Consider the following 26,918-nt stretch of genomic DNA (forward strand, 5'->3'; position numbering starts at 1 on the left):
TTTAAAAGGAAGAAATCATTTTAGGCAGTGTTGTTTTTAAAAGACAAACCAGTAAACTACAAAGTTGCTTTCAACAGACATTTTACCCAATAATCCTTTTTCTCTTATTGTTTATACTTGACCTGAAACATCAGAAGAACAAGCCCATTGGTGTAAACAGCACAAACCTGGCAAACACATGCATGGATGGGTGGCAGTTTCACAGACAAGAAAGAAGGCAATGAATACAACAACAGCAGTGCAGAGCCCAACCATACTCCCATCAAACCTAATGGCAAAAACCCAATTAACTTCAATGGGAGCATGATCTGGCATCAAGTACTTTAAACTGTTGGCTGGAATAATCACAGACAGATGGAAACAACAATGCACTGCAATGCTTAGCCTACCCCTTGCTTCCCATTATTCCTAATTGGCATCTTGAAAGAGCAGGCAAGGAAAAAACAAGTAGTTTAAGGCAGTGCACATTAAACATAGAAAATTCAGATAACATTCTCTTAACATACAGGAATTATACAGAAATTCAGGATATTTAGAACTGAAGGTCCTCCGACTATCTGATGGTGCAGAGAAGACATGGACTTACTTATCCTTCTCTAATTTCAAGGAACAGACAATGCAAGCAAGCAATGAAAGAAACACAGGTCAAAATGAAACATGCATGCTTTGGGAAAAAAATAATTTAAACTACAGATACTAGAAGGTTCATGTTCTTTGCAATGGATAAATTTTTCTGTATAAATAAGAACAAGTCTCACTGATGGTAATTACAACAATTAAAATGTTGAAATTACTAGGAAAGAAACTTAGGGTGTTTGCATGTAACATATCATTTAAGCATGAGGATAATAAGAAAAAAAATAGTAGGTTTTAAGTGTTTTTTATCCTACTGTGAGATTCTCATTCAGAAGAAATATTTCATTACCAAAATGAGCCAAGGGAACAACATGAGAAGCCTACAATCCAGTAGCCTTGCTCTTCAAACTCTCTGTTTTGGATGGTAATACATGCTCCAGCCCTGAATCCTAAGCAGATACAGGACTTTCCTAACCCAGAGTTTGTTTCAAGGCAACATCCAAAGAGTATCTTGATTTTACTGTCTGGGTGAGATGCTAACAACCGATACCTTTTCATCCTCATGTGTCTTCCTGCTTTACTAATAAGCTTTGATTTATTTTATACCAGGTGTTAATTGTTTCAAGAAATTTACTCAGGGCCAATTATGTGAGAGCTGTGTACTAGTTTCCAGCTGCAAAGTACCTCAGTTTTCCAACACGCCTATTAAGATATTAGACAATGTTTTATCTCTCAAAAATTAACAGTTTTTTAGCAAAGGATAAAAATAATTCCATTGGTTTGTAAAGATAAATTCACTTAAGGAAAAATAAAATTAAAAAAATATAATAATAATAAACCCAGACAAACAACCCAGCTCACACCTTTAAGATACTAAGAAACCTCTGCAAAGAGCATGCTGTTCCCTATTGCTCTTCAGATTTCTAGGGTTAATTTTGAATTTCCCAGTTCCCCTCAAGAGGCTATCACTCTTTCATATTCCTGTCATCTTTCTTTCCCTTCCATTTATTTTAGTGTCTAATTCACTTATTTACCAGCCTTGCTTCCATCATTTCATAAACAAGCAAAACACCCACCTTCCTGCCTCTAACCAGTCTTCCTCACTTTAGCATAAAAGAACTCCCAGCTTCAGCTCTTTTTTCCCGAGAGCCAAGGTGCCAAATGTTCAGCTATCAAAGAACATTCCTCTCACACAGCAGATCAGAAATTTACTGAACAAATTATCTACTGCATGGCTTATAACTAAAACATCACCTGCTGTATTACATATAAACTATACTATTTAGTTTAGCCCTATAATCCTTGCTCAATACCATGCTTAGGAAATTAGCTTTAAGTTGTAGAAGTATTTTCAATTCTTGTGCTTTCTGTTACACCGATGTTGCTCCATATTTGTGTGATGTGTTTTTGGAAAATTCTATAGGACATACTTGGTCACTCTATTTCCCTGTGGTTTTCAATATGTAGCAGAACTTGTAAGATATGATTAAAACCAATGTGATTAAGTATCCAACCTATACAGGGTTTTCAGGTGCAGCACAGATCTATAATATCACATATAAACCAATGTAAACGTTCAGTTCAAGGACAAAGATGAATCTAATCTTAAAAAAAAGAAAAAAGATCCCAGTATCCCAATATTGCAAACCAGCAATAAATTTAGTTGCCTCTACTTTCACAAGTATTTCCTACAGAATATTTTTGGACCATTGGCAGGAATCAGATTTCTTCAAGGGTATTGCCTTAATGCAAGGAAAGGAAAGTTAGATAAAAAGAGAGATAGAACATTTAACATTTTTAAAAAGAGCTTTCTGCAGGTGATACTCCCTCTAAGGGAATCCTCATGTTGTAAACAAAGCTGCTGATACTACAAGAGGGCAAAGCACAATCCATCTGACATTCCCAGGACAAAGGCATAGAATTATAAAAGCCCTATTATATTTATGGCTTTGAAAGATGTGTTTGGATTTGAACTAGGCACTTTTTTTTAATTGTTATATACAGATCAGGGGTGATTTGTTGACAGATGGAACTTGACTTCTGAGGTCAAACAGTAGGCCCAAAGGAGATGAAAGGCAGCTCACAGATATTGACCCTGCTACCACCCAGACAGGGCAGATTTCTTTGGCTTGTTTTGCACTCCGGCTGTGGGAGACAGGCTTGGATCACTTCTAGCCAGAAGCTGCATGGTTATCACAAGAATCAGTACGTCTCTGCCTACTACTGCTGTCCTCTCTTCTATCCTTTTTATCATTTCTGTCGCCCCCTTTCCTCCCTCAGTTCTCTGTTTTCTTGGACAGAATATATTTTCTGTTTTAATGGTGATTCTATGGGTAAGAGCAAAAAGTTCATGCATACCTATCAGCAGCCAAGTAACTGATCTCTTAATCTATCTGTAAATTATAATACTGGTGTGTAAAGATTAAGCTAGTTTCAACCTAGAACACTTGGTTTATGAAGTTTGTCTGTCAGTCTTGTGACTATGTTGTATGTTATTTTTACAATTCAATAAAAATAGCATATCACTCTACCATTAGAGTCTCACTAATTTTTACAGTGATTATGTATCTGCTCTCATATTTGCTTAATAAGTACTAAAAATATTTTAGAAGTAAAGGAACATTTCCATAGGTAAACCACAAATTTCCTACAGAAACACTGTAGTTATATGACACAGACATGCAACATGAATTATTTAGTCTATATGATACAATCATGCACACATTATTCTGCATAACAGAAATGTATGGATACAGTATTTCATTTTTAAAGCTTCAGACACAAATATACACAGAAATCAACCAAGTATTTCATAAAAGGAAAAAAAAAACAGCAGAATTTACATGCAAGAAATTACTTTGTAAGATCCTTCAAATTTTATTACTTTCAGTAATAAACTAAAAACAAAATTGCTCTAATCTTAATTTTTTGTAGTCTCCTTATTAAGATTTTCTATCCATTGCCGTGTTTTAAAAAACTCAGATGCAGCAATAAATGAAAGTCCTGGAGTTGATACCTGTATGACATAAAGAGGTCTCCCCAGAAATTGACTGTTTTTTCTCTAACGCATGTGAACAGAAAAGCATTCACATCTCAGTATTTTAAGACTAGACTGTAATCTGGGGTTTTGTAACACTATTATTCTCAACAACAAAGGTCAAGGAAACATTTTACGTTTGATGATCTGCAGTTATTAACATTTCAAGTAACTGCTATTATGCCCTCTCAAAGAACAAAAGTGAAATCTTAGCCTTGCAGAATTTGAAGAATATGTTGCCATTAACTTCAATCAAATCACAATTTCATTTCAAGATCTTAGGTGGTTTTGAGGGAGCAGAGGATCATTGCTACTTACATTGTTAAAAATAGGCTGATACACATATAAGCAAGAGAAAAAAGAAGAACAAGAAAAGTTTACTCAACAGAACCTGTCTCATGGACGCATGACAATTGCTGCCTGGTGCCAACGGAAATGGAACTTGCATCCATTATTTTGGAACTGCCAACAGGCTGTCCTTTTGAAAATGAAGCACTTAAAGGCAGAAAAAATAAAAACCAAAAAAGGACTGACTTGAGAATACTGCACACAAATAGACTAGGAAGTAACAAACAAATTCCATACAGCAGAATAACTAACAATGAAATAAGGACTAGAAAGCATTTATTAAAATCAAGATTAAAACTAAGACAAAAAAGACTCCAGTCTGAAAAGACAGGCATAGTGGGAGTGCAACTGATACAAATAGAAGAATAACTACCACAAAGGTGAGCCAAGATGATAACAGAAAAAAGGGTTTTACTGTTCAAAGGGAAAAAGCTCTTTGACCATCAGCGTGCTGGATGGTGGAGGTGATAACATCAGGGCTTATGCTACTTACAAACAATTTATAACTGGATTCTAAAAACAGTTAACCAGTAACTTTAAAAGTAAATACAGCACATTCTGTGGGACTGTTCTTCCCATACAAAGGGCATGACATTATCTATTACAAGGTTAGAAGTTACAAATCTTAGCACTAATAGACTCCAAAGCTGGAATCCTGGTCCATGGACATTCAGTCAAGGCAATTATTTTCCCTAATGCAAAACACCACATTACCTGAACTACAAAACCAGTTCTTCAATAGGTACAAACTATGATTACTAAGTACACTGTAGCTTGTAAATTTCTATTAGAGTTACATCATTTGTTCTGTACTGTGATGCTCACAGCACATTAAATGTAACAGTCACAGCCAAAACAATGGAAACTGTTCTCTGCAGAGACAATGGTTGTTACTGCTCTTCCTCAAACTGAAAAAGGGACACAGTCAAGTCAAAAGCATAGATATTGTGCAATTAAAGCAGATGCTGGGAAGAATAATAACACTTAAAAAGCCCAAGTAATACTGTTTGGCTTAACTGCCCTTTGCGTTCATTATTTTATATTTCAGCACTTTCTTTGATTAGATAGGCTTGTTTGCATATTCTTAATGTATGTATGCTGAACGTATACAGCCTTTTGAGAGTAAAACTGATCTGTATCATTTTAATCATATGCATTTTTTAAAACAGTACTAGTCACTTCCTAGATACTATTACTTGCATAATCAACTCTGTTACTTAAGATAAACTGAATAAACGTTATCTAAGTTTGAAGGATCAAATAAAGTACTGCAGAAGGAGGAATTAAAAAGCAAAGCAAAGCAAAAAAAAAATCATCTGCATGCTTTTTCTAATGGAGAAGTTGAGGACCCAAAGGCTAGGATGTTTTTTTTCTCAGAATTGCTGTAGGTACCTATTTAACACATTTCATATTTTAAAAATGGCCTTGAAGTCCACAAAGCTCATTTATTTGGGTATCGTGAATACAGCATAGTGAGCATCAGAAGTATCCAGCAAAGCTCCACAGAGGAAGGGCACGAGACAGTAAGGTAATGGATCCTCATGCTTTCATATGTTACAGCGGGCATTTTAAAGAAGAACTTACTGGATTGTACATCTGATTGAACAACTGTTCAGCTTGCTACATTGCAAAGTTGGAAGGGAGTGAAGCACAGACAGGAAGAGAAGGAAAGATCCAGGAAAACAGCATTAGCTCAACAAAACCAGTGCATTTGCACAGAAGAACTTGTCATTAAAAAGTAGAAATTTAAGATTCTAAACATTCCTTGGTGAAAGTGAGAGGCACTGGGGAAACATAAATGTTGACTTTGGCTCCTAAGAAAGAATAGCTGGAGTAAGAAATGTAAGGTTTGTGTTCCTTTCCCTTTCTCAAGTTAAATAACCCATGAAATAAAGAAAGGTGTCCACTTTTGATGATACATTAAGTGCTGGTCTCAAGCAATGAATCACAAGAAGTGCTTTTGGCTGAGGCTGCAATTTATCACCAAAGCTTCAAAGACGGTAATAATAAAAGATTAATTAAATCGTATCATTAAATTTATTACTTTCTTTTTGTTTAACACAAGACTGAATTTTCTATGCAGAATGATATTCAAACAGTACAGCTGGGAAAAAAGTACTTTAGCAACTGCAGTATGTCAGTAAGCAAGTAAATTTAAGTTAATGAAAAACAACAAAAGGAGGAAATTTTAGAGTGGATAATAAGATTATATACATATACACACACCCACATATATATATACCACTTTGCTACCTATTAGGTAATTCCTGCTGTTCTTTCAGTAGTAGCAATACAAACTAAGTGAAAAAAACTGATATTATGGCAAAAAAAAAAAAAAAAAATCATTGACAATTCTCATTGGTTTATGATTTTTTTTCTACTTTTATGAATTTCATCCAGAATCTCTGTCACGGAAAGTTTAATAAAGATGTCTACGGTTTTAAACATTATTTTGTGTACAAAAATACAGCACAGTCGCATGAATAGTTACTCTTTATGAATATCCTATTTATTACTTTTTGAAATGCATCTACTCCATAGAATTAAAATACTGGGTTTAGAATCAGCATATTTTCTTCTGCTGAAATTAAAACAATCTAGTTATGTGATACTGAAAAATACTGGGTGTAATCAGACCAAATAAGAACTATCTTTATTATCAATAAATGAATCTTATTCTCTCCAAAACCAGGAAGGAAACAAGGGAAGACAAACTTTTAAATAAAGTTGTGGGTTGTTTGTTTTGTTGTTGGGGTTCTTTTTAATTTACAGATTATCTTTGGACTTGACATATATTCTTTCAGGAACAGTACTTATTACCATCGGTTCTCATGGAAAACTAACTCCTAGCAAATGTGCATGGAATGCTACCTTCATATTTATTAGTTAATTTGTTAAAACATATACATCAAAACTAAATTATAATAGCTCTATAATACCACAATGAAAGTGTCTCCTCTATAATATTTCTAGAAAGGAGTAATGGATAAGCTACATTTAAATTTCTTAAAGTAACAGAGAGCCCTTTGGAGTCAATTTGGAAACGAGATATAAACTGTACCCATTCCTTCTACTTTTCATAGTGGTTAATGTTCATACATAAGCACACTTATGGGACATGCAGGTTAATTTACTCTGAACTATGTTGATGTTCCCTCCTACTCTAACTCAGACATATGCAGGAATAACCCCAATTTCTGTTTCAGTTAGTTTCCTAAGAAGTGAAAACATGGTGAAGGTAGTTTTCTGGGGACCAATTACTTTTAACACAGGATATTTACAGGTTTGAACATAAAGTATTTTATTAGAGAGAATGTGAATTGAAAATTACTGTTTGGAGTCTACTATCATTAACAGTCACTGTTTCTGTTCAACTAAACATGCCCACAAAGAAGGTTGTAACTACATTTTAATGTGTAACTACATTTTAACCTGGTCTCCTACAAATGTTGGATGAATTTCCATTGGGGCTTTACACTGCATTTATGATATAATAAACCTATTATGTTTTCAACTTTCATTTAATAATCCTTTGTATTTCTGCGCAGGGAACATACTCCCTTTTTATACAAAAGATGGCCAGACACTGTCTGACTTTTATAAGTGCTTATTTTTCCATGACTCTATGATGTGTATATATGTAAGGTCATAAAAGATTGACTTAGGATTTCAAGTCCTTAAAGAGGATTTTTCTTTTTTTTTTTCTTTTTTTTTTTAGTGATCTGTGTTTTTAGGGTTTTTGTAACTATTTTAAATGAAGAAAATAAGATATGTCAGATAGTAATGAAAAATATTTTGTAGTGAAGTGCAAAGTAAACAAACAGATTTTATAACAAAAGAAAATAAAGGACTTCCCAAGAAATAGTTTCTTTGGATATTTTCATTCTGACATCAACAGCATTTATAAGCTATCAAACATATAAAGTATTTGTGTTTCCATTAAAAGCTTTTGTATATATTTATTGATAAAGATTCCCTTCCTTCCTCTCTACAACCAAACATTTAACACAGACACCTAATTGCACATACTTATTCTGAATTAAAAATAATAGAAGTGTAAGGTTACACTCTGGTATCCTTTATACTTTGCAACATCTTCTTCATGGGTAAGGCTATTGAAACAATACTTAAACACGGCACAGGATACTATTAACCTGGGTAAAGAGAGTGTCAGAACATTATCCTAACAGTGGCAACCTTCACAGAACAAATAAGCAGTCTTTTCTAGAAAATGAAACATTAGATATCAATATAAAAAATTAAAGTTTGACATACAGTTAATCATGAATTGCAGTGGGCAAACATAATGCTTAAACCCATCAAATACATCATGAGATTGGTTTGAACAATGAGAGCAGACATTACCAAATAACATAGAAACAGGTCAAAGAAACAATGTATGGTAGAAAAGGCATCAACAAACTTGCAGATGCATTAAGCAAAAACTATTTGGATGCATCCATTTAAATAAAACCACGTTATAAAATGCAGGATTTGTATGTTTTCCTTTAAATGCTTGCTTCCATTAGTTGCTGAATATAAATACTGAATTGCTAGCGGAAATAAACTATGCATTATTTCACTTAATTATCACAAATATGCGTTCACCAACACAGCCGAAAACATGCCGAAATAAAACCTAGCTACAGTTTCAGTTTTGGAAGCAGAATTTTTTTTTTATTAGGAAGTACAGCATTCTTGCAACGAGCCTTTAATTTTTTCCCATGCTACAAACATTTCAGTCTACTTCTAAAAGATGCATAAACTCACATACATAGAAATTTGATAATTTCTTTCTGCTCTTCTACTTTCCCTCTAAGGTCCTACTGCCAGTTCATCTATTTGCAGCAGCTTCTCAGAATTCCCTCATATTCAGGATAAATTCTGAGGCTCACTAGTGGCTTTGATACAAACCTCATAAGAAAAAGTTAGCAGCATTTGATGCAAGCACCAGCAAATAGTGTAAGATGGCTAGATTTTAGATTTACTCCAGAAGATTTTTTTCCAATTGTTGTTGTTGTGGTTTGTTTAAGATGGAACTTACCTTTTTCAACTGTGCTTCCAACTTACTACACTCTTCTTTCTTTTGTTCTATGGCTATTTCTAAAGACTTAAGTTTGGAGTCTCTTTTCAGCCCTGCTGATGCCAATGAAGATGCATGTTCTTTGAGATCGATTAAACTAGACTGAAAAACGACCAAGAGTAAACAGTTAATTCCTAGTCACCAGGACACTACCTTATTGCCAACTCAGTGATCACTCGGATCCTGTTCCCCCACCCCTTCCCCAAAAAGAGTTGACACAGAGATAAGCATTTATAGCAACAGACACCATTTTGAGAATACAACCAATTGGAATCACAGGAGCTGGCACGGACTGAAACACAGAAACACTTGTAATACACACAGGCTGACATTATATTCTGGAGGTACAATGACTTTGAATTCTATTGAACTAACTGACAAACGAGAACAGGAGCAACGCTGGAATACTTGAGCATACTGGAGGCTTATATAAAGGAATAAGTAGAGATAATGACACACAACTATGCAAGAACTGATACAATATTTTATGTACAAAAGTGAGTACTATGAAGAATGATTAAGAAAATAGCAGTCCAGAAGCTGACCACTGAAGTGGCAGAATTTCAGTACTTAAAATAATTCAAGAGTAATCCTAATGCACTTTCTTCCACCACAATAACATAGATAGAAAAGCATAGATATTACTGGAAAGACTGACCTCTTTTTCCGTCAGTTCAGCTTGTAAAGCATTAACTTTCTCCTTCAGGTCTTTGTTTTCTTTTTTATAAGATTCAATTTCTTCAAGTCTTTCTCTGTCATCTCGCTCTCTTTGCTCCTTCAAGCGCTCTATTATTCTTTCCTAACAAGGGAAAGAATTGCAAAATGGAAAAGTTGGGAATCATTTGAGAAAAGAGAATAAAATTTCTTTACATTAAGTAGCACTTAGAAAACTCAACCTTCAGAAGAAGAGTATAATTATGTTAATGGTATTAAAGTCCATGCAAGATTTCCCCTGATTTCAAACGCATCAGATCAGTTTTCAATACTTGATAAGAGTAACATAGCACAGAAACGTCATTAAACGTCTATACCGATATGAATATGTTTGATCATGTGATAAATATGGAAAGTTATTCATGTCATTAATGCATTTCCTGTATTCGTAAGTGACTGAAGTCTTGAATAACAGTTCAAAACAGAGAAGTCATGACTGGTTTACTCAGCTTGAATTTGGTTATGTTTTTTGAATTCTAGTAGACTCTATAGTGCTTGCAAGAAGTTTTCAAGGTTCCAAATCTATTAGAAATCAATCACTTGCTAACCATCAGTAACTTACAGTTTGCATGTCTTAAAAAATACTTCAAGAGGAAAAAAGAGGACCAATATTTAAAATACTGTTTCACAGAACTGGTCAACATGATTGAAAACTCGTATTAGAGAGAAAAAGCTCATGCTAATTCCTTCCGTTCATAATTCCTTATATTGCCATATATATACAGACACATGCACACTATATATGTATGCATATATACACACATATATGTACATATATATATACACACTTATACACACACTAACTTGAAGTTTAGCTTTACCTGAGAGTATCCATACAGCCTCATCTGTGGTTATACCTCAACAAACACTACAATGCAAGCAACATTTAAGCAGCTGTACATCCCATTCTAATTTGTAATAAACTCAGCTGTTATGATGAAAAAAAATATTAATTCATTATTGAAGTTAGCTGAAGTGGAAATAGTAGCATTAAAAAGCATATATCATTCAGACAGTCCTAGTCTTTCATTTTTCTCCATACACTAGATGCGATGTTTATTAAAGCCCCACAGGATCTTCTGAAGACTGTTTCTGTGGTTTTTTATGCTCAAGGCGTAATTTGCAAAAAGCCAACTATCAACACATACATGCATAAAAAGGAGCCTAAAATCAAGGCTTTGATTTTCATTCCAGCAGACTCCAACCTTGGAGATAATCAAAACCCAGCTGGACAAGACTGTGGGCAAATTGCTCCAGTTGACTCTGCTTTGAGCAGCTGGGTTGGACTAGATGATCTCCAAAAGTCTTGGTTCTGTGGAATAAGCAGAGACATTTTACAGATTCTGTACCTCAAACACTGGCTGTTTCTCCTCTCCTCAGTCTCCCTCCCCTGTTTTCACAATTTATTCCTTTCTAACACATCAGCATTTCTGGTGGCAAGTGTCCACTGCCTCTGCTTTTCTGTTCCTCCCTTCATACTACTTAGAAAAGGAACTCCTTACTAGGAAATGGAATACAGTGTTTTCAGAAGACAGGTAAGTTTTCTGTAGGTGTTCCCTTTTATTTTCAGCTTCTATATATATATCTGCCTTTCACAAAGCATCTAATGAAGATCTCCCATTTATTCACTCTCCTATCATTTAAATGCTGTTTTATCTGCATGTATAAAGTCTAAAACAAATAACCATTTTCTGTATGAACTGAATAAATATTCTGTTATTTTAAACTACTGATTTAAAAGTTGATTACACTTAAAATCAATTTTACTTTAATGGATCATACATTTCCCTGAAAATATTTAAATGCCAATTAAAGAAATAGAAAAATTCAGCTTCTAACATTTATCATTACTTATCTGAAGTCTCTAACATTTGTGGTCACTTATTAGACAGCTAAGTGTAGACCACAGTGTAAGTGCAAGTAAGCATATTAGAATTTTAACTTAAATCTTAGTTTTTATATTTCCTTTTTTGTTTTAAATATTTTTAAATTAACTTCTGCAATACGCTTACATAGCAAATGTAAAATTTAGCATGTAACGTGAGCTATTAAGATCAAGTATCAAAAGCAGATGTGCGGTATTAATCTTCGTAGATGCTGCTGTATAACTAGTCTATTATTGGATGTGGAACTAGGGCTAACTGAAAAATGTGATATATTTCAAATATATCCCTTATAGAGCCACTTAAAACATTTATCTCCTTCTGATTTTTTTTTTAACTTCCACATATATAATACTGGCTTCTAGCTATAAGAATTTGTTTCACCAATACCTATCACTTTAAAAAATCAAGTATTTTATACTGTATATATATAAAAATAAATTATTAAAATTGAATGTTATTAGAAGGTTTTAAAACAATTAGATTAAAATCTTTACCATGTAAGTAGTTATATTTGAGTTTGTAAATAAATGTATTTTGAATCTTTTAGACACCAAAAAGCAATAAGCACTATACTGAACAATGTCAGAATAAGAATACTGGTATAGCTATTTTTTTCTGCCTAGTTTCTGAGGAAAATTTTTTCAAAAGTGTGGAAGTTCATAGTGATACTTTCCTTTTGCATTTAGCATTCCCCTGACATCAGGGACTACTTTCCCTAACTGAACATACATGTTAGGAAATTAGTGTTACTGTTAAGAATCTTCACAGAAAAGTGTTGACTACTTATATAAAACTCGCATATCTACTTCATTCAGAAACAAATACACATTGATGGCATAGTATGTTCCAGTTTGCACACAGTAAAAAAGAGATGATCAAAACTAGAGTTAGCAGGCTAGCCAAAAATCTATTTCCAAGACATTATCAGCTGTCTATACACCGATACCTCTGGAACTGCAGATGTAGACAACTCCTGGCTTCATTCAGCCCAATGGCAAAATCTCCCTTTAAATCACAGCTGTCAGGATTTCAAGATAGAAATGTGCTCATACAGAATGAAGGTCCTTCAACAGCACACTGCTGAGTATTACACAAATGACAAACCAGCAAATATATTACCTTTTTTTTTCTTTCTTTAATTTTACTGTTTGCTGGCTTTTCCTGATATAGATTATGTGAGAAAGGGATGATATATTTTAAAAGGGAGAAAGGGAGGAGCTGAGGAACTACAGGCCAGTCAGTCTCACTTCAGTACCAGGCAAGATCATGTAGCAGATCCTATGCATGTTAAGTACATGGAAAATAAGGAGGTGATTGGTAACAGCCAAAATGGCAAATCGTGCCTGACAAATTTGGTGGCCTTCTACAACAGGCTACAGCAGTAGTGAATAAGGGAAGAACGACTGCTGTCATCTGCCTGGACTCGTACAAAGCATTTGATGCTGTCTTGTACAACACAGTGGGTAAATTGTTCAGCCTGAAGAAGAGGAAGCTCTGCGAAGACCTTAGAGCAGTCTTCCTGTACTTAAAGGCATCTAAAACAATGCTAGAGAGGAACTATTTACAAGGACATGTAGTGATAGGACAAAGGGGAAATGGCTTTAAACTCAAAGAGGGGGGATTTTGATTAGATATAAGGAAGAAGGTCCTTACTGTGAGAGTGGTGAGGCACTGGCATAGGCTGCCCAGAGAAGCTGCTGCTGCCTCATCTGGGGAAGTGTTTCAGGACAGGGTGGATGGGGCTTGGAGCAACCTGGTCTAGTGGAAGGTGTTCACTGTGGCAGGAGGTTGGAACTAGAAGATCTTTAAGGTTCCTCCCAACCCAAACCATTTTATAGGGTACTTCAGGTTATTCTGAGTAAAAAAAATATAAATCCTTAACCCCTTGAATATTAGTGTTAGAATGCCAGCCTTCACTAAGTGGAATGGTTTAATAACCATTAGAATGCACCTAGTGATATTCAGACTTAATTTTATACCATTCCCTCTTTAAAATTTATTTACCTATATGATTCTTTTTCACCTATAATGAATTGAATTGATTGAATACTATTTCATCTGATTAATGAACGGTATAATTCTTTTCTCAGTCAATCACAAAAGAAGACTAATTTATCTGTCAGCCGCATAAGGCTAAATGTCAAAAATGTGTTAAAAGGCCCTAATATACCATGTTTTACTTGATTAACAGCTAACTTGCAGAAATCCCAACAATGTGTTCTTGTTTCAGTCTTATTTGCATTGGCAAGCTTTCCTTATGCACTAATCTAGGACCTCACAGGTCTAATCTATTTAGAATTTTTATCACAGAAGCACTTTATCACAGAAGCAGGAACTGAATTGCCACAGCATATAGCTCCATTATCAGACATACTCAATTGCTTATCTGCTGTATGCTGCTACAGTAGGACCAACTTTATAAATATCAGCTTCATGAAAGCAACCTCTTGAGCTGCTTTGGGACAGTCCAAGAGCTGAGATATTCTTTGAAAAGCTTCTTGTTAGAACATCAAGGAAGCTGATAGCACTTTTCCATATTGTGATTTTCAAACTGGTTTGTTTTTTCTAAAGCTTTTTTTTGTTTATTGCATTGTAATTTATTGTTGTTAATTATTTTCAGTATTTAGGAGAGGGTCCAAACTTAGGGCTGAAGGACTTAATACCTTTTTCAATTCAGTTATAAAATGCACTCAAAAGTGACTGCAGTTCTGCTAATTTGTTTCTGATTCCTGGCAAGAGAACAAATTATACCAGTAATATTGCCAGGATGACCCAAAAATTTAAGAGTCCATTTTGGGAAACTTTGATGCTGTTTTATGATGTCTACAATGTTTTCTCATTTATTACCAGTTACCTAGTCACTAAATATGAAAGAAAATCAGAGACAAATAATTGGGAAAAACTATATTCATGAAGAATAAGGAGCCACAGTTCCTAATTGAGAGCCAAAATCTCAATCTGAGTATTTTCAAGAACAATGCAGGAAAAACATGATGCTCAAACATTTGAGTTTTGGACTTTAAAAATAGCCTCATAATTCATTTGTATCATATGATCATATCTTTTCTTCCAATAGAAACTAAGAAAAGCAATTAAATTCCATTTTACTGAATTGTGGTTAACCAAGCTGCTATAAACTTGATTTCTGTTTTAAAAGAGCTTCTTGGAGTATTACCTTCATTATTTTTAAAATTAAAATTCGAAAAAACTGTTGTATTGCCAAAGAATTAAGGTAAAGCCAAAAATTTCACCTAATCTTCAGCTACATTCAGCTACAAAGTTGGTCTGATACAATTTCTAGGAAAAACAAATAAACAAAAACCAAGCAATGTATTTCCATGGAAACCAGGTGTGCTTGAATGAAAGCAGCAGCATCCTTTCTTGAGAGCATTACAAATTTAGACTTATAAAAGTACTTATATTGATGCACTTGTTAACAAGAAACTATCACTAAAGGGTTCTTGTTATCTCCTATTTGGACAAAAATCTATTTCTACCAGTATCTGCAGTGGAAAAAGTAAATAAGTAGTAATAAAATCCGTAGGTCTTAAGAATGTTACTGTAGATGGGAAAAGGAATAAGAAAGGTTACTGACTGAGAGCAGCCACGGTGAGCTGGAATGCTGGACACAAATAGGAATGACACACATACGCAAGAATAAAATGTCAAAGTATTTAGCTGCCAGAAGACACCATAAAAGTAGACATACTAGTTCATTTGGCGCTTCTATAAGATGCCTGCTGGCTTCTTTCAATGTGTAAGTACATCCCAGAGACTGAAAAATCTACCTTGAATGAAATTATGCATTATTTCTTTGTATAACAAACAATAAAAATCATAGAGAGAAGCTTTTACCATGGAAATCTCCTCTTCATTGTGTCTAATGCTCTAAGATCAAGTTACCCTGCTTCTCAAAAGCTGCGTAATTAATTCTGCTCTGCAGTGTCGCTTTCCTCCTCCTTTTTTAATCTAATATACTAATCATTCCTCAACTGTAAAAAGATTTGCCAGCAATGGGACTGACTTTTAAAAGTTATAAAGCTCATTTCTTAGAGAGGGTTTTATTTAATAATTCTGTATAATGTTTTTCTAACAGTAACAAAGTACCATTTCTGAAGTAAAATAGAATGATAAGCATCACTAACATATTGAGTATTTCCCTTTATAGACTGCCACCTAACTTCTAACAATCTCACTATAAGTGATTGAAACAGTCACCAGAAACCACAGCATAACTCAGCTTCACACATCTCGAAAGAATTTGCTTACAATAGATACCATTGCCTTCATCAGCTGCAAAAAGATAAAAATCTCTGCCAGAGGAAAACATCCCTTCCAGACCTAAGCATCCTGTGATTGATTCTATGAATCATTGTATGTGTGTCTCAGAGCAGCCTGCAAACACTGCAGGAAAGATGCCATTCTCAGCTGACTGGATGTAAGCAAAGTGACTACTTTGCACAGAATTCAACCTTACGGACCCCATGTGAGTTCTAATCAATTCCACTTGGAAAAACCACTAATCACATTGATTCTTTTAAAAAGTGTCTGTTCATATATATCCACACAAGTCCAAATGAAGTTGACATGAACTGCAAGAACACATTTCAGAGAAGCATCGAAGTTTATCAAATTTTTTGAAAATATGAAAACTAGCATCATTTCTTGAACTTTGAATCTCCATCAAATCAATGAAATAAAGCTTGACACACAATTTTCATACCATCAGCGTCTCTAGTGTTGCCACATTTCAAGTTATCATATACCCAAAGAAACTTTACAGCACAATTTTTAATCAAACTCTGGGACAAATCCTCACTACAATATTGAAAATATCACATCCTGAGTTTAGTAAAATATTACTATTTGTATGTCTGATATTAATAGAGTATTTTATTTTCAGATACATACTGAACTTCATCAAGATTATAAGAACTTTTTACATTTACTAACGAGTTTACATTTATTTCAAATGTTTTTAGAATGGTAGGGGTACAAAATGACTTGAGAACAACTAATTGCCACTCATTAACTTAGGTTAGCTTTTAACCCAGTACCTCTTAATCTTTTGTATTTCTGGTAATGAGAAGGTGACTATATACGATCTATTCAATAGCTCCACACTAGCTGCTTCTACTCTGAACCCTGGCAAACTGTCATGAATTTAATATTTTCAAGAGAGAAATAACATTACAATTGAAGACAGATTGCAACTTAGCAAATTACCCAGCTAAGAAGTATTGCATAACTGCACTTTCTCTGAAGTGCTGCAGATATAACTGAGGCAGAAAATGGGATACAAATGGCTTTTGACAATCTACGCTCAGTCACACGGGAGAACTGGCAAGTTTGCTGTGAGACACTCACACTGCTTTGTACATTGACAACAGTAGCATCATGGCTTTAAAATCTCAGCTGCCTCTATGAGCATTTTGGGCAAGCAACAATGTAGACTAATCCATAAAAGATCATTTACATGGAGGAAAAACAGACTGAAAAGTACTTTGTGTCATTTTTTTAATCATATGCAGTGAGATTGGTGAGTGCCCTGTCCAGATTAGCATGTAACTTTCTTTACTGCATAAATGCTGTAAACTTATCTGTATGAAGCCACAGAAATAACAGTAATGCCAACTTTTTCACTGTTGTTAACCAAACAAATGTTAGTAAGATGATCAAACATAGCAAGAAATAAAAAAAATCCAACATTAGCATTTCAGGTGTTAATGCCAACACCACCGTGGCATTTTAGAGCCATATACAGTCATAAATACCTTCATAAGATTACACACTGCAGAATGGCACAGAATACGTTAATTAGTTGCACTCATCTGTGCGCATTTAAGATATATATATATATAAAAAGATCTGTAAGCTATAAAAAGTGAATACTTGTACTATTTTTTTTTTGGCATACAAATTCCCTTGGATTACCTCGTACTCAAAGTCAACTGAAATAAAAACCCTGACATCACTGGAACTGGTAGGAATGTTGCCACTAATTTAAACAGTCTAGATTTATCCCTTTTGCTATAGGTATTTTCAAATTAAAGGCATATAGCTTTTAAAGAAAACAAAAAACCTCCATTCTTTTATGAAATAAACTTATTTATAAACTAACTGTAGGAAACCAATAGTGCTAACAGCAAGCCAAGGCAACAGCTGGTACAGTCACCTGATGTTGCCTCTTCAGTTACGCTTTGCTTAACAGACAGCAGAATAAGACGATCAAGATCATAAAGTCATAAAAATGCCCCAGACTCTACCTTCTTTAAGTCAGGTGTTCATGCCTTTCAGTTCTTTCAAGGAACACCCACCCATTCTATTGACTAAGAGAAAAATTTCCCATCTCCTGGGCCACTTACTCCATCCCGATTTAAAAGGGCATCCTTCTTTACCACAGAGCCATGTTTCAGTTCATCAGCTGGGAATCACTCCTTGCCCATCCTACCAGAGCAGAGGCCCCTGCTTTCCTGACAAGGCCCATTTTTAAGTTGGTGTGGCTCCTTTTGAAAGGTCCACACCAACTTAAAAAGACATTTTATGGACACACTTCACCCTTAATAGCAGCACAAAATGCTATTTCATGGGAAAACATTACCTTTTCTGAGAGAGCTTCTTCTAAGGTTGCTAGTGCTGTGTCTGTGTTACTAGAATCCGTCTGCAATGACTTCACTCTGTCTTTTAGATTAGTTAGTTGTTTGTCTTTGTCCCTAAGTTGCTCCTGTAGATTTTCAATCTGAAAATAGAAACAGGTTAGAATATTCATCAGCCTTGTTTTAACACTCAAAGAGTGGGTGCTAGTATCAACTGAATGTATACATATTACATGATACATATGCCTTAGTACACTGCAAAGTTTTTACATGGTATAATGTCAACAGTTTTTAATTTCTGACCTTCCTATTTTGTTTTCCTTTGCTAAGAAGTATTATTTTCTAATAAATTATAGGAAAAATCTCAGTGGGGTCAGGTATTTTATTATTTAAATATTTTCTGATATTAATCATTAGTTTAAGGTACTGCATTATCTCAGTAATTCAAAGTATGTGTGGAATTACCCCTTTAGATTATTCTAGTTGCAATAAGAAGCACAAAGAAAGAGAGAGGCAAAGCGAGTTTAGTAAGCCTTAAACTGAAGAAGGACAACCTACCTATCTAAAACCCTCTTCTTCCATGGCATGCTGCTGTAAAGGAAACTCACCTGGACAGAAATCAGGATGCTTATATTTCAAAACCCAAACCCAGAAACAAGAAGAAAACAAACCAAACGCCACCATTTGTGTTCACTTTGTTCATCTTCATGAAGATTTAAACTATGTCACTCTATTTTGGGTATTAAAACAGCTTTAAATGGATGTAGTTCTTCCTCTAGTGAGTATTTAAACATATTGCTAAGGTACTTATAAACACAGTCATCTGTTAAACAGGTCATGATTTATAGTGGTTAAGTCAAAAACATTTTGCACAAAAAGTTGTTCACAGGACCGCGTAGATTTTGGAAGCAAATCTGAACAGAAGGACTCAGCTTCTGATTATCATGGCAATCGCCTTCTACGGCTGATGACCTTCTGGGCATAAGGCAGAGATGATGTGGTACGGTACATCATGTGTTCAAATTTTATTAACTGTCTGTCGGAAGAACCAACATCCCTCCCCTCATCCTACACTCCTCCTGCCACTCACTATTATGCCACTTGCATAAACCAAAAACTGTTCCATAATACATATAACATTTGTTCTACAAATAAAGAGTAACAAGAAAAATAAGTAGTCTATTATTTATTCTATAGAGTCTTATAATAATAAGCCTATAGTATTTCTACTATTTAAATAATACAGCCAGATATGCTTAAATCCATACAGTGTCACCTGTTCAAAACAGGTTTTAAATATGCTGTTAAAATTAGAGAAATTATTACTGTCAACAGAGATTGAAATTCTTACTTTCATCGGTGATTTTACACTTTGGATCATGTTCTGTTGCTACTGAAATCAATTTTTGCTGTTCATTTCATAATGAAATGTAATCTTTCTCATGGCCAATATAACTTCCATTTAAAGAAATTCAAATTTTAACAGAAGCAGGATCCCTCATAATTACCATTAATTCTTTTACGAACCTGAAGCTGAATTCAGTGCCTGTGCAGCTCTGCAGAAGTCAATACTTCAGTCAATCAAAATTTAGTCTCCATATACAAAAATGCATCACCATAACCAAACACACTTTAATTTGCAGCATACTTTAGTAAAAATTCTCCTCGTGCTGTATTACACGTGTGCATGAAAAGAAGCCTGAAGTTAAGCTTTGACATCATATATATCTATAATTAACAAATCATAAAATCCAGAGTACAGCTGTGCGCACTGTATAAAGCTTGTTTAAATAAGTTTAAATTTTAAAAGAACTTAAATAAAAATTAAAAGTAAAAAAAAAATTGAAAGTCAGTTTGGAGGAGCACATTCTAATTAGAAATTCTTTATAACAGTATGGCAAATACAAGCAGCACTGTAGAACTTTCGGGTTTTTCTACATAGTTTGGTATGTCAGATTGCTGCTACAGCCAAAGATTCCACTTGCTCTGTAAACTATAAAATACTAAGGTAATTATAGAAAGGTTTTTGGGGAAGACCTGACATAGAATAGCTCACTCTTGTAAACCACCTCTCGTAACATTTTTCCTCGTGTGTATATTTTATACAGATACAGAAATGCGATACATGTGTTAATGAGTTAAGAACTTTTTATTTTATGGCATGTGTATTAGTCACATCTAAAATTACATTAAATGGCATTCAGAGGACTGCACACTATGTTTCTTTACTTTCAGCCAAGTATTAACGATTCCAACAACTACCTCATGACACCCTGTGGAATACTTCAGCAATTGCACATATCATCAGCACCAAAATAAATTCTCCAGCAAAACGGGAAATAAAACAGGAGAGTGCATATTGATTACATGTTCTTTGAAACAAAGTTAAGATCTGGTCCTTTATTACCATCAGTTTGACCTACCAATTCTAAGCAACCTAAATTAAAGTACTTATTTCCTATGCACAGTGCTTATCTGAATTCCACAGCATTTACACTATTTCCTTCCTCTTAAAACTAATTTAAAATATGATCCAACCCTTAACCAAGAAAACATGTTCCAAAATTATTCAGCATTTACAAAATTCTTTCCTCAGAGGTAAAGAGAACAGGCAGCAAATTAAAAACATCCCCACTGAATCACAACTACTTTAAAATAAGTCATTCAACACATAGTCCATAGATAAAATAAGAGGAAAGGATCTGATTATTCTTCTATTTGTGCTATAGAAATCTGAAGGAAATACTTTGATGGGAACAGGACCACACTGGGGTATGTGAAAGTAGAATCAGTACCACAGAGTATTTGTTTGGTTGTTGGGATGGGCACGGGATTATTAGTAAAGAACTGCTACTGCAGACAAGATTTTATGACCAGTTAAGCACAGAGAGTTCTCTCAAAAAGATTACGGGAGACAAAGAGATCAAGCAGTCTCACATGCTAAAATGTTGGAACACAAGATATGACTTCGTTTTTCCTGGGTTTTTTAAACCCAGAAAGAACAACAAACCCTCTGGTAACCTCTGTCACTCTCCAGCATATATTTAGGCACAAGCATATATGCAAGGATACAATTTTATTGCTGAATAATGACTTACTTTTGCACATGTCTGAATTTAATTTATGCCAGGGACTGTTAAGACATTCTTAATCCTCAAGCACTTATATTTTTATCTGTTAGGAAATTACTTACTGTGCAGTTTTGTCAACACGTAATTCTTAACTCTGTAAACTGCTACGTCCCTATGTCGTGAACTGTCTGAAGAGAAACTGCCCCCAAAATTTGTTCTGTATTTCATAACATGTTTATCCCCAGAAACAGACTTTAGTCCCTTTTAAAAAACAACGTCCTTACAGATAGATGTTTTTCCTACGAGGCATCCTGTCAATAAACTGCAAGTGCTAATCTCGTCACTTTTTGGTGAGGTCTCAGAAATGTTTCATAAATACTCAAGGGATTAAATTAAACCTCACCCACAGACAGATTTTTAAATTCTATAGTAACCCAAGTTCTCAAAAGAAAATTACTTTCATTATCAAAATTAAGGTAGCGTACCAACAAATCTGAAAGAAAATTCTATAATAAAAGAAAATGTTCCATGTTATAACAATCTGCCTTTAGAGATACACATTAAAGTGTAAGAGAAAAGTTATCAGAAGCTTCCTGGGCCTAGCTAGTGAAGCCAGGAAACCACATACTTTCCTCCCAGCTCTGTATCTGAGTTTTAAATAACTCAAACAACAAGTTCTCTAAGATGAACTCGTTGAGATTAATTCTGTCTTAAAACACAGGTCATGTCTGCTCCAGTGAGGTAGATCAATAATACAAGTTTAGTTTAATTTTAATTTAGAACACAGGGGAGGAAACAGGACATTTTAATCTTTCATATTCACTACTTACAAAAAGAAAAAAAAAAAGCTCCTCACTATTTTAAGGAAAAAAAATCTACTGAACAATTTCCCAAGTACTGGTACATTCAGCTTTGAACAGTTAATGGAATTACAACAAAGAGAGATATAATAAACAATGGCATTCATTCACCAAAAGCATTAACTATAACTACTTTAAATCTTACCACTCATCTCAAACTTATGCAGGTGCCTCACAGATATACATAAAAGACAAAAAGTTGTATCTATTAATGAAAATAGAAAACAAATGCTTAGGTATTGTTCAAAGGCAAATACTCTATATGTCTATATACAATTTATTTTTATTTGTAAGACTCATAATAAATGTTCTGTCTCATGTGATCCTTTTCAGAAACATCTCAGTATATCCCAGAACATGAAACCAGCTTTGGTAGTGACTCAGTAGAACAGAAGAAGTATGTACAGATGTCCTAACATCTCCATTCATTTATGTGTGTGTGTACATGCATAATTTGTAACGAAATACTCAAGAAAAAAATGAAATCATTTTTCCCTACCATGCCTGTAAAAATATTACTACCTGAAAGCTCACTATACAGAGGCAGGGTTTTTGGCAAGCACTATAGGTCTTCAGCCAGAAATTTTTATCAGTTATTAAATATCAGGTCAGCCAGAATATTTAAAAATTAACAGGCCTTACCACAGCTATTTGAAGCTTCACCCTATGGGGCGAGAGGGGGAAGCTATGGCTCCAACTAACATTCATGATATGACCTAAATACATTTTTTCAGTTTAAACAGGATTTCAATTACCAGAATGAGTTCATTGAAGGGGAACTTCAACAGTTTGACATTGCAGAATGGTCTTTTGTTTCAAAAGAGACTAGCCCCCAAAGTGTTCCATCATGCAGTACTGCTAACTTTCACCTTGTTTTCCTTCCTTTTAAGCAGGTAGACAGAAAAATGTTAATTAGGAATATTTTTTCCAAAAGTCAAAATACATATAGATTCAAAAAATTAAAACAAATGTTACCTTGAAAAAATATCCTATGATATAAAGCTCTCTAAAATGCTATAAAAATGGGAGTTTGCTGCTTGCAATTAAATATATCTATTAAAGTATAAGGTTTAGGTTTGCACTAATCTTTGGTTTTTCCAAGGTAATTGGAAAAAAGCTTGCTAATCTAATCATGACATGATAAAATAATCTCAGATTTCATAAGTAGTTCCAATAGCTTTCATTATTTTGCTCCACAAGACTTTTTTAAACATCTGAGATTTCAGATGGCCCAAAGCATTATGACCGGCTCAATCCTACACTATCAATATGACAGCAGGTTACTAAACCAGAGACAATAAAGGCATTTGTAAAGCTGTCCACAAATTGTACACAACCCTTCAGGTTATGTAAAACATTTCCAGCCAGGGAACAGTGCACATCCAAGAAGAAAGCAGTCTCCAATGGGTCTGTAAGGTTTTCACAAAAGAGGACTGATCTGTCTGAATAGTTGTTACCCAAACTTCCTTTAGGACTACAGTTCAAAGTAGCAAACAAAGTGCACCTGCACAGCAACTGTCACAAAGGAGCTAATGAAGCAAACGCTGCTTCAGACATCAGCCCTCACATTAACCTGATGACAAGAGCAACAGAGAAGTGGCATGAACTAGTAATTACCCTACTGCTACCTTTCCAATTCACATAGTCCAAGGAGGAAAGAAAATAGTCTTTCAGAATTTGCTCTACTTGACAAGCTTAAAAAACAGAAAAAGACATAAGACCACAGTAAGAAACCAGAAAAAAGTAAACAGTATTCTTCCTCAGGTACACTTACATCGTTTCCCTCCAAAGTTACAGCATTTTTACATAACACGTCTTCTGCTTCTTTAAATTTTTCTTGTTCTGTTTAAGTTTCTGCTGTTAGGATTACACAGCTGATCAGATTTAAACCATGGGCTGAAAACTTTTATGGTTGTTCACTATTCTTATACCAAAGATGATTTTTTCTTTTCTACCCACCAGACTTACATTGCTAAGAACCACCTGCTTGTGCCCATTTTATCCAAAATACCAGAACCATCTTCCCTTTTGCTTCATTTGAACTTGCAAATCTTTATATGCAAACAAAGTAACCAGTGCTTCAGGTCAGGAGGACATTACACAGTGTTTAAGCAACATAAGGCTTCAAATTCTAATTGGTGTCCTCACAGAAATAGTGCAACATAAAATACTACATCATTTCACACATGAAATTAAAGCATTTGTCACATGATTTTTTTTATTGGTGAAATCAATTCATCTCTTCTTCATCACATTTTGTTGGGTAATGTTATCACATTATTTATTGTATTAATGTATACAATGCCTTTTTGAAACAATTCTGTATAAAATCACGCCAATAAAACAACACAAAACAATGACTTACCCAAGACATACCTTTATACTTACAAAATGCTACTATTAGTCAGTATTAACATTGTCAACTGAGTACTTACAGGGAAACTATGCCCCATGGATTTATGCTGTCCTTTGTAATATGCACTGACACATTAAGTAAGCCAAGTGTTCCATTTCATAGAGAGCAAATGTCGAGTCTTGGGATGACATACTAAGTACAACTAATTTTGTTAGGCAAAGAAGGCTATGGGTAAAGACACTTGTGAAAGACTGCATGAGAATTCGATCTTTGCCTTGCTCAGTAGCTACCATAAACTCTCTTCACAAAATGAGCACTGTGAATTCAGCTGAAATTCTGAGCTGAAGAAGAAAGTGCTTGCTTCATGCTTGTTACCACTTGTATTCCAGGACTATTGCATATTTAATTCCAATTTCTTGCCAACCTGCCGCAACTGTCACTAGCGTACTAAATAAAGCATTAAAATGCATACTGCAAATTAACCCACATAAAAAGTTAAAGATACTAGCTCACATAAAAAGAAACTGATAAAATGGAGATGTGTATTCTATTTCTGCGCTTGGTATGAAATCATGCAGAAAAGAGAGGGCTACTCATTTTTGTTTATTCACAGGCAAAAAACGAATGTGTAAATTTACAGTAGCGTCAACAGGACATGAGACAGATTATCAACTGCAAGCACTCTTCAAAAGAAATCAGCTACACAGTGTGTATGGCTCACTCCTCAAGCAATTGAATAAGGAAGAAAAACACCTGAAAATACTACCATTAGAGATAAAGTGGATATGCAAGAACAATAGCAAAGATGACATCATGCCTCCAAAAGAGAAAGTTGAAAATTATAACAAAAATGCAAACAAAGACAAGAATACAGAAAGCACTACTTCGGATGAAAAAATGATGCTCTTACTACTGAGGACAAAAGGTGCAGTAGCAACCAAACATAAAGAATATACCAAACATAAACAAGAGTCTACACAGATGCTGACACCTGGAGACGGGAATTTCCAAGGAATGAAATGAAATGAAGAAAAATGGTATCAAATTGATACATGCATTTGTAACAACAATGAAAATAAACAAAAAGATGGCAGCAGCAGAAGTGGCTGCCTTGTAAATGAATTCCCAAGTCTGCCACCATGTATCATATCTTAATGGGTTAAAATTTAAACAGGGGAAGTTTAGATTGGATATAAGGAGGAAATTCTTTCCTGTTAGGGTGGTGAGGCACTGGAATGGGTTGCCCAGGGAGGTTGTGAATGCTCCATCCCTGGCAGTGTTCAAGGCCAGATTGGATGAGGCCTTGGGTGATATGGATTAGTGTGAGGTGTCCCTGCACATGGCAGGGGGGTTGGAACTTGATGATCTTAAGGTCCTTTCCAACCCTAACTAATCTATGATTCTATGATTCTATCAATTCTTATGTTTCATCCTGAATTCCCCACTAGCACCAACAGGGCCTCCAGGAAGAAAGACACCAAGACATATCCATACCTCTGCTTGCAGTTCTTAGACTTCCTGTTTGAACTATCAGTAATGGCAGCAAGCTCTGCATCAGTACCTTTCTTATCTTTTCCTCTCAAACTGCAAAGGTGGAGATGTTTTCAAGGCCATTAATGAGAATTCAGATACTTATCTTCCAATGTGGTTTTCAGATTTGATTTTATTTCTTTTATTTTAAAGGAACAAATAAGGCTGAAAATTTCTATACCAAGGTTAACAGTCAATGATCTTAAGGTTTCTTTCGAACCTAAATCATTCTATTACCATTACCGACTGGTCCCAATACTTAGTTGTTATTCTGGAAAGGGAAAACAGAAGAATTCATACTTCTATTTATATTTTTGTATTTTTTACAATGTCTAAAATATAGCATGATTGCAGTCATATATTACACTTGATGGAAAATGCTTTATCAGCATTATTTTATTACAATGCCTTATTATTTTGCTCCATAAAAATAGGGAAATGCATTTCTTACATTTCCTTTTCCCATTAGTTGATAACCAAATGAACTGCTCTCAAAATTCTCACATACTTCACAGGCACAGTAACCTGAAAAGAAATAAGGTCTTCACAGGTTTGCAGTACTGGAAGCCCACTTTCCATAGAAGCTCTACAAACAAAATTTCAGCCCTTGAACGACTCTTAGCTGTCCCATAGCTGCAGGGCTCTGTCACCTGAACAACAAGCACTAACAGTTGTTTTTAAATTGTAACTTAATACAAGTGTTTTGTCAGGTTTGCTTACAACAAATTACTGTCCTAAGGAGCTTGTGACTTAGGAATACAGGAATATTTTAAGGTCTAGAAGACATTCTTGCTACTGAACAGTTCAGTCACATATGTTTTACTCTATCTATCCATTTGATAGTCTACTCAACACATTCAC

The 26,918-nt window shown here is 34.7% G+C and overlaps 1 protein-coding gene across 5 annotated transcripts in view; it reads right to left on the reverse strand.

The window, feature by feature from the left end:
- ERC2 (ELKS/RAB6-interacting/CAST family member 2) overlaps nucleotides 1-26,918 on the reverse strand; it is a 501,303-nt gene that overhangs the window by 292,221 nt on the left and 182,164 nt on the right. For 3 of the 5 annotated variants that reach the window (XR_009743829.1, XR_009743830.1, XM_061455881.1), the window contains exons 9-13: nucleotides 18,246-18,383; nucleotides 9,703-9,843; nucleotides 9,006-9,146; nucleotides 5,546-5,581; nucleotides 390-419 (exon numbers count right to left, since the gene is read on the reverse strand). Coding sequence is in view for 1 of the 5 variants with exons in the window: in XM_061455881.1 (XP_061311865.1) it covers nucleotides 390-419; nucleotides 5,546-5,581; nucleotides 9,006-9,146; nucleotides 9,703-9,843; nucleotides 18,246-18,383 (486 nt within the window). In the remaining 4 variants the exon portion in view is untranslated. The remainder of the gene's footprint in view (nucleotides 1-389; nucleotides 420-5,545; nucleotides 5,582-9,005; nucleotides 9,147-9,702; nucleotides 9,844-18,245; nucleotides 18,384-26,918) is intronic. The other 2 variants (XR_009743832.1, XR_009743831.1) reach the window with 1 other exon arrangement.

This window comes from Pezoporus flaviventris, unplaced genomic scaffold, assembly GCF_033815535.1.
Source record: "Pezoporus flaviventris isolate CSIRO_AGI_PZ_B2104156 unplaced genomic scaffold, CSIRO_AGI_Pfla_v1 ptg000021l, whole genome shotgun sequence".
NCBI lineage: Eukaryota > Metazoa > Chordata > Aves > Psittaciformes > Psittacidae > Pezoporus > Pezoporus flaviventris.